The 13,287-nt window shown below is 38.2% G+C and overlaps 1 protein-coding gene across 1 annotated transcript in view; it reads left to right on the top strand.

The window, feature by feature from the left end:
- The first annotated feature begins 5,389 nt into the window (after positions 1-5,389).
- ppp1r37 (protein phosphatase 1, regulatory subunit 37) overlaps positions 5,390-13,287 on the top strand; it is an 86,836-nt gene continuing 78,938 nt past the window's right edge. The window contains exon 1 of the mRNA XM_066705742.1: positions 5,390-7,419. Coding sequence (XP_066561839.1) covers positions 6,762-7,419 — 658 coding nt within the window. The 5' untranslated portion in view covers positions 5,390-6,761. The remainder of the gene's footprint in view (positions 7,420-13,287) is intronic.

Genomic DNA, 13,287 nt, shown 5'->3' with positions numbered 1-13,287 from the left:
AGGCAGGTAGGAACAGCAGAACTAAACATTGAAAGTGACATTCACCTATGTATGTATAACCTTATATTTTAAAACTGGCCTTGACCCTGGGTTTCTACTCCACAAAGTACCCTATAATCTTAATGACCACAGCACCTGAGATTGACCTATCCTCTGAAACATTTGCTTGAAGGATATTGGCCAATGTATACTGGTAAACTGGTTTACTGCAAGTTTAACCCTCATATTATTCTGAACTCTTCTTTCTTGTCAGGATGCTCTTGGTAACACTGACATACTATGACTGGGAACACAGATGCAGGCTACTGAAACAAGAGTGTAGAGGAAACATTTTAGTGTTGTAACATGTTGTGGCATTATAGGCAATTTCTAGGTGTCTTCATTGTTTTGGAAAGACTTTATAATACAAACCATTAACTACAATTTACTTACATTGTAATTACACGGTATCAAGAGTGAATTTACCATGTATTTTATGTATAGTTACAGATTAACAAACTTACAAACACTTAACAACAAATAGTATGGCTTAGTTACATGTAGTGTGGGTTAGTAACTTTACATGTTCATGTAAAACAGTGCAAACCTTACAGAAAATCTTAAACTCATCCCTTGTTACAGTATAACAACATGTGATGATCAGCACTTCCCTCTTACATGTAATTACATATATTACCAGTCCAGTACATGTAACCACAAAGAACAAATGCAGTATCAAGGACAGATTATCTTTGGGGTGGATTAATTAACTGCCTGACAAGACCAAAAAGTCCCTATTGGTGTTAAATTCGTAATGTTGTAAAGAGTGGTGGGGGCATATCTGTATTACCCATTACTCTGGCATAGCATGCATAAAAGACAATCACTCTATCAGACCTATGTGAGAATGCAAACCTATGAGGTGCCCTGTTTTAACTGATCCAATGTGATCCAATGTGCTATGTCCTTGATGGACAACTTTTCAAAAGATGGACTACAAAAGACATGTCGGATCCAGTGTGCAACAGCCTGTGCTGTGCTGAGCCATCTTCATCCTTTGTCATCATGGCTCCAATGTGTTTTCTCTTTAGGTGCTCAGGCATCACTGTCGTGCTCCCATGCCATGTTAGTTTATCATTGCACAATTTGCAGCAAACTGTCTTCTATGAATATATATATATATATATATATATATATATATATATATATATATATACACTCACCTAAAGGATTATTAGGAACACCATACTAATACTGTGTTTGACCCCCTTTCGCCTTCAGAACTGCCTTAATTCTACGTGGCATTGATTCAACAAGGTGCTGAAAGCATTCTTTAGAAATGTTGGCCCATATTGATAGGATAGCATCTTGCAGTTGATGGAGATTTGTGGGATGCACATCCAGGGCACGAAGCTCCCGTTCCACCACATCCCAAAGATGCTCTATTGGGTTGAGATCTGGTGACTGTGGGGGCCAGTTTAGTACAGTGAACTCATTGTCATGTTCAAGAAACCAATTTGAAATGATTCGACCTTTGTGACATGATGCATTATCCTGCTGGAAGTAGCCATCAGAGGATGGGTACATGGTGGTCATAAAGGGATGGACACGGTCAGAAACAATGCTCAGGTAGGCCGTGGCATTTAAACGATGCCCAATTGGCACGAAGGGGCCTAAAGTGTGCCAAGAAAACATCCCCCACACCATTACACCACCACCACCAGCCTGCACAGTGGTAACAAGGCATGATGGATCCATGTTCTCATTCTGTTTACGCCAAATTCTGACTCTACCATCTGAATGTCTCAACAGAAATCGAGACTCATCAGACCAGGCAACATTTTTCCAGTCTTCAACTGTCCAATTTTGGTGAGCTTGTGCAAATTGTAGCCTCTTTTTCCTATTTGTAGTGGAGATGAGTGGTACCCGGTGGGGTCTTCTGCTGTTGTAGCCCATCCGCCTCAAGGTTGTACGTGTTGTGGCTTCACAAATGCTTTGCTGCATACCTCGGTTGTAACGAGTGGTTATTTCAGTCAAAGTTGCTCTTCTATCAGCTTGAATCAGTCGGCCCATTCTCCTCTGACCTCTAGCATCAACAAGGCATTTTCGCCCACAGGACTGCCGCATACTGGATGTTTTTCCCTTTTCACACCATTCTTTGTAAACCCTAGAAATGGTTGTGCGTGAAAATCCCAGTAACTGAGCAGATTGTGAAATACTCAGACCGGCCCGTCTGGCACCAACAACCATGCCACGCTCAAAATTGCTTAAATCACCTTTCTTTCCCATTCAGACATTCAGTTTGGAGTTCAGGAGATTGTCTTGACCAGGACCACACCCCTGAATGCATTGAAGCAACTGCCATGTGATTGGTTGGTTAGATAATTGCATTAATGAGAAATTGAACAGGTGTTCCTAATAATCCTTTAGGTGAGTGTATATATATATATATATATACATATATATATATACACTCACCTAAAGGAGTGTCTGGGGGCCAGTTTAGTACAGTGAACTCATTGTCATGTTCAAGAAACCAATTTGAAATGATTCGACCTTTGTGACATGGTGCATTATCCTGCTGGAAGTAGCCATCAGAGGATGGGTACATGGTGGTCATAAAGGGATGGACATGGTCGGAAACAATGCTCAGGTAGGCCGTGGCATTTAAACGATGCCCAATTGGCACTAAGGGGCCAAAAGTGTGCCAAGAAAACATCCCCCACACCATTACACCACCACCACCAGCCTGCACAGTGGTAACAAGGCATGATGGATCCATGTTCTCATTCTGTTTACGCCAAATTCTGACTCTACCATCTGAATATCTCAACAGAAATCGAGACTCATCAGACCAGGCAACATTTTTCCAGTCTTCAACTGTCCAATTTTGGTGAGCTTGTGCAAATTGTAGCCTCTTTTTCCTATTTGTAGTGGAGATGTGTGGTACCCGGTGGGGTCTTCTGCTGTTGTAGCCCATCCGCCTCAAGGTTGTACGTGTTGTGGCTTCACAAATGCTTTGCTGCATACCTGGGTTGTAACGAGTGGTTATTTCAGTCAAAGTTGCTCTTCTATCAGCTTGAATCAGTCGGCCCATTCTCTTCTGACCTGTAACAACAACAATGCATTTTCGCCCACAGGACTGCCGCATACTGGATGTTTTTCCCTTTTCACACCATTCTTTGTAAACCCTAGAAATGGTTGTGCGTGAAAATCCCAGTAACTGAGCAGATTGTGAAATACTCAGACCGGCCCGTCTGGCACCAACAACCATGCCACGCTCAAAATTGCTTAAATCACCTTTCTTTCCCATTCAGACATTCAGTTTGGAGTTCAGGAGATTGTCTTGACCAGGACCACACCCCTAAATGCATTGAAGCAACTGCCATGTGATTGGTTGGTTAGATAATTGCATTAATGAGAAATTGAACAGGTGTTCCTAATAATCCTTTAGGTGAGTGTATATTTCAAATAGGAAACAATTGGTTTGGTCTTTAGTTTCCCTCACATTACGTAGAATATTTTATCGAAAAAATTGAGATTTGCCTTTGCTGTATGTGCAACCAGGTATGCTTCTTCCATGTTTTTACATGTACTGGACTGGTAATACATTTTTATGTAATTAATTGCATGTAAGAGGGAAGTGCTGATCACCACATCATGTTATACTGTAACAAGGGATGAATTTAAGTTCATCAGTAACATCACAAAGGTTTGCACCATTTTACATGACCATGTAACGTTAACTAACCCACACTACATGTAACTAAGCCATACTACTTGTTGTTAAGTGTATGTAAGCTTGTGTTGTAATTAAATTATTGATACTGGTATTTAATCTGTAACTATGAATAAAATGCATGGTAAATTCACTCCTGTTACTATGTAATTACAGTGTAAGTAAACTCTAGTTAATGGATTGTATTATAAGGTGTTTCCATTGTTTGTATTACTTAACTAAATTATTCGTTTTTTCCTTTTTCTGAACAACAAGCACCGCTTCCAGATCTATGGATTTGTAAGTGGCTTTTTCAGGATTTAGATTTAGATCCTGTAGATCTCTGCATTTAGGCTTGAGTGTCATTGCACTAAACAGGAACATCAGCGAGGGAAACATTTCACAAATAAGAACTGCCTTAAGAGGAGAAGGGAGATTATAAAAGGAAATGTTCCTTGATGCTCTCAATTGTAGAGGAGAGCATTCAGTCACCCTGCTAATCTTTGACATTATTATTTTTGGTGCTAAAAATGGAAAACATCTTAAAAACACTATGGATGAATGAGTAACCCAGACACCAAGTCTGAGGCTTCTTCTCCTCCTCCTCCCAACATAATTCCATCTAGAGAAGGCACTGTCCAGTCCTTACCTCCTTAAGGATATTAGAACTGAGTGGAGCCTGGCAGTGTGGTGACTTGTAAATGAATCCTATTAATGCAGAGAATGCAACCCCATTAAGGTAATGGTGTCAGAAAATTCAAGTTGCTTTAAATCAAAAGGCATGTTTCTTTTATTAACTACTACTACTACTACTACTACTACTACTACTACTACTACTAATAATAATAATAATAATAATAATAATAATAATAATTATTATTATTATTATTATTATTATTTATGCATTCATTTTTTGTGTTATCAGACATCTGGATTTTTCAATCTTCGTTGATACAATATGAAGGTATTATTATTATTATTATTATTATTATTAACACAATTTATTTTCATTTTTTAAATGTAACCTTCAAGAGTGTCTGATATTTTGTTACTTATTTCCTTGTTTTGTTTTCAACTCTGCGGGACTGTGGGACAATTCGTTATTAATGTTACAAATATAAATTTTCATATACAAACCAATTAAGTTGTGTGGTTTCTACAAACGACCATTTGCCATTTGAAATATCAAAATCTTGAGATCTCGAGGAAGATGTATTAAAAAATTAACGTCTTAGAAACTAGGCTGTCATTGGATATGGGTTTTTTGAGAAATATGTTTCAGTGTAGTAAAACAAAATGTTACTTCAAATGTTCTGGATTTATCATTCTTCGTTGATACAATACAACGAAATGTATTATTATTATTATTATTATTATTATTATTATTATTATTATAGGCTAGCATTAGTAAGATTCGTCGATGTCCATTTACAATAAATCACCATACATACAACATAAGCATATGTTTAGCCACTCTGACATACAAGTTAGATGATTCGTCGAAATATATTGTTTTATAATTTTGTTTACGAAATCGCAACAATTATGTAATAAAGCACCTGAAATTTATTTTTCCTTTGTTGCTTTATATATGAAACTTTTCTTTTTAATTGTCGACTTTGTAGGAAAAACTAAATATGTGTAGAAAGTGCAGTCGCGAAAGATCAGATTTGTGGGGAAACCCGATGACAGCCTATGGACAACAAACAGTAGTTTGAGTAAAAGAGGAAAAATACCATCTGTAGATTCGCTCTTGCTGTCGTTTACTTGGGAGACTAGGAAAAAAAAAGTTATTCACATCGATCGGAGGATAAAAAATTACAAAGCGTACGTATTATTTCTGTTCTTAATTAGACGACTTTTTAAATATAGCCGGCAAATAAGACAGTGTTAACATCGCTGTTTGTATCCCCCTTTAGTCCGCCAGCCACTATTGAAACTGCTGTTCTTAAGAATGACGCCTGTGTTTTTCCCCAGTTGAGCTTTGTGAAGCTGATGTGTTTTTGGAGAGCGACGTATCGCATCTTTTAAGACTAAAGTGGTGGTAGGTGGAAATAAAGCACACACACACAAACGAAACTCAGATGGTCAAATGTCATCTGAAACGGGCTCGGGTAGCGCTTTAAAAAGGGGATGGAGCCTTCGTCTCACCTTAAAATGGTAGCCTGTGTACGACTTCGCAATTTAATAAAGAAGTGTTGACGGAGATTTCTTAATCACAAAAGAACAAAACCTTCAATCAACAAAAAAGAAACGAGAGGACATGTTACAAATGAGGAGGTGTGATCGGATCCAGATTTGACGTGTAGTGGAAAACAAACGGGGGAACATGTTGAGTATGTAAAGAAAAACGTGGAGAAAACAACAATATAAACGCCAACATGATACTAACTTGATGTTTATTTAGCGCCAGCCTGGGGCTGTTTGTGTTTGTCTGTCTGTCTGACTGACTGACTTATTCTGTTTCTAGTGCGTCTTAAAACGAAAGCGTAAAAGGAAAGGTGTTTCAAATTGTTTAATTCATACAGGCCGATTTGAACCTTTCTTAGGCGGAAGAGGCGGATTTATTTATGATCTTGCGGGAGAAACAGAGGAAATAATATCCATGTTATGGTAAATAATGTTAATATACTACCTGCTTGGTTTCAATGTAATTTTATTGTTTGGGCAGTACAGGGTAAATGACGAGTATGAGATCGCTCTGAAAGTTGAAACTACTGATCTATCGTGCTGCGTAAATGCGAAGGTTTGAAAGTTGTTTTTTGTGTGAAAATCTGATAAAATAGGTAAATATTAGCCACATAATAAAACGAGGTATCTCCACCGGGAAAAGGAAATCCATGTACCATCAAATACTTTGGTTGTTTGCACTGTCATAGTTTACAATACTTAGAAAACACAAACAATCACACGCCGACGTGGGAGAATAAAGCAAGGTGTATTTAAATCGGCCTGCTAACACAGTGTCAGTGTTTCTAGTTTTTTCTTCTTCTTGTGTTGAAACCAGCGCTACCGCTATAGTAATTTGTTGAAGATACATATCTTGCTAGATAGAAATGAGAAAATGGACAGCGAGGAGAAGGAACTAGAGTTGAGCAATGTCAAAGCGGAGAAAAACAATGGGGACCCGACCGATTGTGCAGAAATTATCCCTCGCAACAGTCAACAAGTGATGGACGCCGACGTGGGGAAGCTGACTGTTGGGGCTCAGGTTGTAGACATCGCGGCGCACGAAGTCGAGGGGGTTTGCGGGCGAGGAGAGGACCAGAGGCTGGGGGACATGGGGGAGATGAATGGGAATGACAAAACAGGGGTGCAGGTACCCCATAGCGCGGACACTGCTTTGGACAACGGGCCCAAAGACGAGCAAGCAGGAGATGGGGAATCGGGACTAGAACTACACATTTCTTCTGTGGATGATACAAATACCGGTGTGGATTTTACCTTAGAGAAGACCCCCGCACTGAATGACGAGCCTGGGGCGTCAGCAGGGAACCCAGCTGTCCGTGACAGCTCTGAGTCCGGGTGCTTGGCGAGTGTAGGTGACCCAGCAGTGATCTCTGAAGCCAAGGAGGCTGTGACGTTGAAAGAGCATGCCACCTTGCCATCGTCGCCACTACACCAGAACGACAAACTGAAAGCCGGTGGAAAGAGAGTGACTTTCCCTTGTGATGAAGATATCGTGTCTGGAGCTGTGGAACCTAAAGACCCGTGGAGACATGGTAAATATGAAATGCTTTATCTTATTTTACTCTGATTACCTTTGCCACACTTTCCGTACTTGCAGTGCTGGGAATAATCCAGGAGGAAAAAAATATATATTTTGCTGCATGTGGCACAATACAGTTATGGTTTTTAAGGGACTACGTGTTAAATGAAATCTGAATTGTATGTATTCCCCTGGGAGCACGCACTACACACATTCTCTTGTCACTCCACCTTAGTAAACACATTTTCAGTGCTACATGCTTCACTGCCAAATCTACTCCCAGGTGTGTCAGGGCTAAAGTGGATTACCTTTAGCATTGCCTGAATTGATATCCTTGCTGAGTATGCATTTGGTCCATTTGCAAAGTATCCTAAATGGTAGCCCAGCAAGAATGAATACCCTCTTTGCTTCATGCAGGTACTTGCTTCTTTATAGGACATACTTTACATGCCCACATGTTCACTTCAACATGCAAAAGATTCCCTGTGGAGTTTTGTCATTGTTTTCTGTGGTCCAAGTTTGGCAGTGTTAGATGTTCTTCTGTTAATGTGTATGTCTCTTGAAGTAGACTCTGCCGATACACGCCTGAATGGATTGTGTTTGTAGCATGTCATAAAGCTGCTACTTTTTAAATGTGTTGAAGCTTCACATTTCATATGATCTGCATTGTCTAATGGGATTTATGTGCTTTTGGCATAAGTTATAAGACATTTTTTTTCTAGTTCACAGGAAGATAGTGTATGGTGTGATAAACGCAAGCATAGGTGTTTCACTGACAAAGCTATTGAGTGAACCTCCCATAAATAAATTGTGGTTTTGAAGTGCAAGTATATCTGTGTTGCACTTTCGATTGAGGTACGATACTTTGCTTAGAGTATTGTGCCACACTGATTCAACTTCCCTCCCTCTCTTTGCACACATTTATAGTGAAATCGGCTTCAGTTATTTTTCCTTTTGATAATTTGTTTTGGTATGAAAAAACATCAGGAAATGAAATATAAGGAACATACACATGTGGATATAAACTTGGATCAATCTCAAGGTTTCAGCACTTACTACATGCACAAGCAGACAAGCAAGTATCTTTCATTGTATTGTACCAAATTTGATCCAATCCCCTTTGTGATGTTTTTAGTATCTGTGATTTTCTATACCTTTTATTAAACAGCATGCAGAGATTTGACTGATCATCTTTGAAAATAGGGGGATACAGCACCTTCTATTGAAAGCGCAATCAGTGTGTAGTGGTATTGACAACAAATCCACTTCCTATTGTTGTTCACTCTGAAGTATGTATTCCCTCAATATCTATCCAATATAATGGTTAGTAATTTAACACCCAGGGGTCATGTGTCAGCTAGGGAATGAAAAGACTTGCACAGTCTTTCCACTGTGACGGCTGAAGGATCATAAACTAATGAGGATTATACCTCCCTTTTGGAATGTGTGTTGTGCAAACATCCTCTCACTGCAACGCTGATGCAGGTTTTCAGTTCCTGGATGATAATGTGTTCTCAAGGTAAATATCTTAAACTTGCCATTTTAACTTCAGACAAATCACGGATGCAGTTTTTATGGAATTTTGCTTTTGATTGTTAGTATAACACATCAATTATCATATTTCAAATAATATTAATGTATAGGCATTATGATGAAGTATGGAGGTTGATACTGTCAGTCTGCAACCCTGTTGCTTTTGACTCAGCATTTCAAAACAATTATATATTTTGATTGTTCTTATTACCGATTAATTTGTTTTCACTTCTCTGCTTATTAACAGTCTAAACCTACCTGCAGAACTCTGACTCTGTGTCCCAATTGTTCTTCTTGGGTTTGTAGTCATGGCACATATCTCCCCACTGTTGGATTGGATGCCTTTGTGTTTGACCACGTGTTGGTGGTTGTTCGATTATTTGCCATGTTTACATGTGCAGGAAATGACTTCACTCAAAGTCCTTGATCAGGCAATTTTTCTTTCAGGCATGTGAGACTGATAGAGTTATCCCCATAATTTTGTGTTATTTTATAGCACTAGTCAGAAGTAAAGGGAACGAGTAGTTAATCTAAGAAATACACATTTAAAGTGTGTATAACAAAAAAGTGGAAAAATAACTAATTGTGGGTATTGCGAACGGTCTACCTTGCCACAGAGTAATAGCTGGTACACTGAAATCAGCCTGATGAAATTCATTAATCCAGTGGTGTTAAAACACAAGATTTCTACAGACTTGGAACCCATGGTAATTATTGATGAATTAACAGGTCGAATCACTTCAATTAAGGGAACCCTGGAATGCTGAATGGCATTTGTCATTTTCCCCGTTTTTTTTTTTACCAAATGATCTCTAAAATCACAGTTTACTAAATCAGCAACTTAATTGATGATAGTGTAATGTTTTTTACAATAGTGGTTTTGGAAAAACTGCTTCATTGGGCATCTTCAGGAACAGGCTTAGTCAACATGTAAACAGACTAAATTGATCTCTTCTGGTTTATAAACCTTCTTGAGATCTTGGCAGATGATTGCCAAATGATCTTAGAAGACCACAGGGATGAACCAAAATGCTGGGTTACCTTCCATCTCTGTACAAAACACATTTTGGATGATTACCTTAAAGGAGAAAGGGAGGGCTGTCTTCGTTTGGTTCGTCTGGTACCCAGAACTTCTAAGCTTTTTCCAAACGTTCGAAGGTTCGTCACGTGACAATCACATAGATTTTTTTTCTTCTCTTTAACAGAAACGGTTTGAATACTTAACCACACTTCATATACCACACTGTGTAATGCCCATTACTTAAATAAAATTTCAAAACCATAATAAAAAGCCCCTCAATTGCCACTGCCACTGCCATTGTCAGCTGGCATTGGATCAGACCATTACCTTAAACCATAGGAGTGCATTTAAACTATGCAGTAAAAGCTTACTGTACAAGTGTGGAAGATTTGGTAAGAAACATGCAATGATAAGTATGAAACGCAAAATATATATGCTTAAACTGATAATTTAATTAAAAATGTATTCTGCAAAAGAGCCCCAACCCACACCTGCCAGCATGCATGTGGACCACTCCATGTTATTCTGCACGTTTACAGCAAAATGTTTTTTCTAAAAGACCCCAAAAAAGGTGAATGTAAGTTGTGCAAGAGAAAATTGATGTATCACAAAGGAACAACCAGGATCATTTGAGCAGTGTAAATTTAAAAGAATATGCATTATTTATTAGGCTTATTATTATCACATATGAGTAAGGTGTTTTTTATTGTAAGGTTATCTTGTCATGCAAATAAAATGAAATAAATCTACATAAACTATGAGCTTGTAAAGTAAATGAAAACAATTAGGCCTACTGTTCAAGATTTATAAACTACAAGGGGATATTTTATTTATGGATACCTATAAATAAAAGTTAGATTTTTAATAAGATCTATGCACTAGTAGCTAATGTGACATCATTAGTAAATTATGCAAATTAGCACCAACTAAGGGCCGGATTAAATCAACATTTTTACCCACCTGCTAATAGCAAAGAACAAAGCTGTACATCATACATTTCTAATTAGAAGAAAGAGGCATTTTAATAAAAATGATGCCGCAACTGAGTACAGTTCTGTAGTTTTCTATTAGCAGGTGGGTCAAAGTTTTGATTTAATCCCAGCCTAAGTGTCAAACCTTCCTTTGGTAATGTGTTCCAAACCTTCGAAATAGGGATGCACCGAATGTTCGGCAACCAAAATTATTCAGCTAAATAAGTGAAAAGACGGAATAAATTTTACTGAACAATGACGTTTTTGATGACGCAATCAAATAGCAATGAGTGAGGTGCACACGCTTTGTAAATGCAGCAAACACGTCGGCAATGTGGAAGCATTTCAGTGTCAGAGAAAGTCACAAAAATGGCCGTTAGCAGACACTGTTCTGCTGGATTGTCTAGAGGGGGTGCATCAGCAACTTACAGAACTACAAGTTTAATTTGTAATTTAAAATCAAGACACCCCAAACAGCATGCGGATTACGAGAAACACATGAATACACACACAGCCAGCTATTGCTGTTTATTTTGTATTTGCTGGAACTCGAATGCATAGTTATGTTTCCGAACACAGAGCAGCTGTCTGAGTGTGGATTGGACAGGAAAAGCCAATTGTTTAGTCAAGTAGACTGTATAAATTGGCTAGCTACATAGGTCTTATACATTTTGTATTTCGCAGTTGTGACCGGAAAACATCATCACAAGGACGCTAATGTTAAGGCATTTTCGTTGCAGCTCACATTGCTAAACTGGCAATTTAATGAAAATGTATAAAAATGAAAAAAAAAAAAACATATTGGTCGGTCAATTACAGCTGTAATTGCAAAATATTCCTTTATAAAACTAATAGTCACAACCTTTATAGTTAATTTGAAATTGTGACAATAAAAAGTTGTGATAATGTCGGGACAGTAATACGAGAGTTGACAGGCCTGCTGTTATTATTCCATTTCCATAGGTCTTCTAATAATGTATTTTTACATAGATATTTATTTAACAAAGTTGTGTTAGATAAGTATTCATCAATTGCATCAATTATGAGGTATTAATTTATGGGGAAACGATTTTGCAATAGACACATGCATGTTTTGCTGTGTAGCGGAGATTCTGCTGAAGAAAAACGTGCGGTTTGTTTATATTGCGTCTTTGCTGGCGTGTATGGTATTGACCAATGGAAAGGACGTTACTGTCTGTCATCATTCCTAGAGATTATATATTTTTTACCCAACCACGGACCGTGACTCTATGAATATCTAGCCAATCCAATGAAATCCCTTTAATGACGTGCAGAAACCCACACAAGGGAGTAGCACTGAAGAGGAAGAGGAGTATGAAGAGCAATAATGTGTCACCATATAAAACCCCTTCTCATGTGTTAGTGTGAGACTGTTTAGCGCTGCATCTCCTGTCATCGATGAGAAGAGGAACCGACTTTCATGTGAGAAAGCAGAGAAGCTACTTTTCATAAAGAAGAACTTTTCCTGAAGAAGTAGGCTAAGTAGGCTTATGTCTAGGTAGATTATTAATTTGTTGTGGGTTCATCCACTTGCACTCTTTTCAATGCACTTTTTAATGCACTTTTTTGGTTGTAGGCGTACAAAGTACGTCACATTCTTTCAGCAGTCAGTTAAAGGCCTAATATAGGCTATCCAAGAAGGGGGCTATTTTACTAATTTAAGTTTTATTGTGCTTTGTTGGTATAATTGGTATAATAAGAAATTGGCAAAATAAATGCAAAATAATGCGAAAAACCACATTCGGTATTCGGTCTTCGGTCTTCGGCCAAGTGTATCATTATATTCGGTTTCAGCTTCGGACAAGAATTTTCATTTCGGTGCATCCCTACTTCGAAGGTAACAAATGACCATTTAGGACAGCTGTAGAATAGGGCAAGCTTACCATTAGTAAATAACATGGCCTTTTTTGCCAAGCAACTCTTAGCTCTCCAGTGGAACAGATCCATTCATTTGGTGTGACAGCTTTGGTTCCATTTCACTGTCATTTACAGCTTTGAACAGACGTGAGTGCTTGTTCTGCCCTGTAATGCAACATCAGCTCCAAGTTTGGTTTTGTAAGGATAATAATAAGTTACACAAGGTCTGAAGGCCAAAGTTCTCTTACAATGTTTGAAGTGTTTTATTTGTTGCCTTGATTGCTGTGTTAATACAAATGCTGATATAACCCCTTTGCCCAGGTTATTTTAATTTGTGTTTTTGTCTTCTCATGATTGCTGATGTAATGTACTTGGTGATATAACCTTGCCTAGGTTATTTTAATGGGATTTCTTTTGCTTATTTTTCTTCTCTACTTCCCTTCATCATCTTGCAAAAGTGTCTAGTCATTGTTTCTTT

Source organism: Amia ocellicauda, chromosome 5 (genome assembly GCF_036373705.1).
Source record: "Amia ocellicauda isolate fAmiCal2 chromosome 5, fAmiCal2.hap1, whole genome shotgun sequence".
NCBI classification, from domain to species: Eukaryota; Metazoa; Chordata; class Actinopteri; order Amiiformes; family Amiidae; genus Amia; species Amia ocellicauda.
The sequence above is the reverse complement of the archived record's forward strand: the minus strand, read 5'-3'. Positions and strand labels throughout refer to the sequence as shown.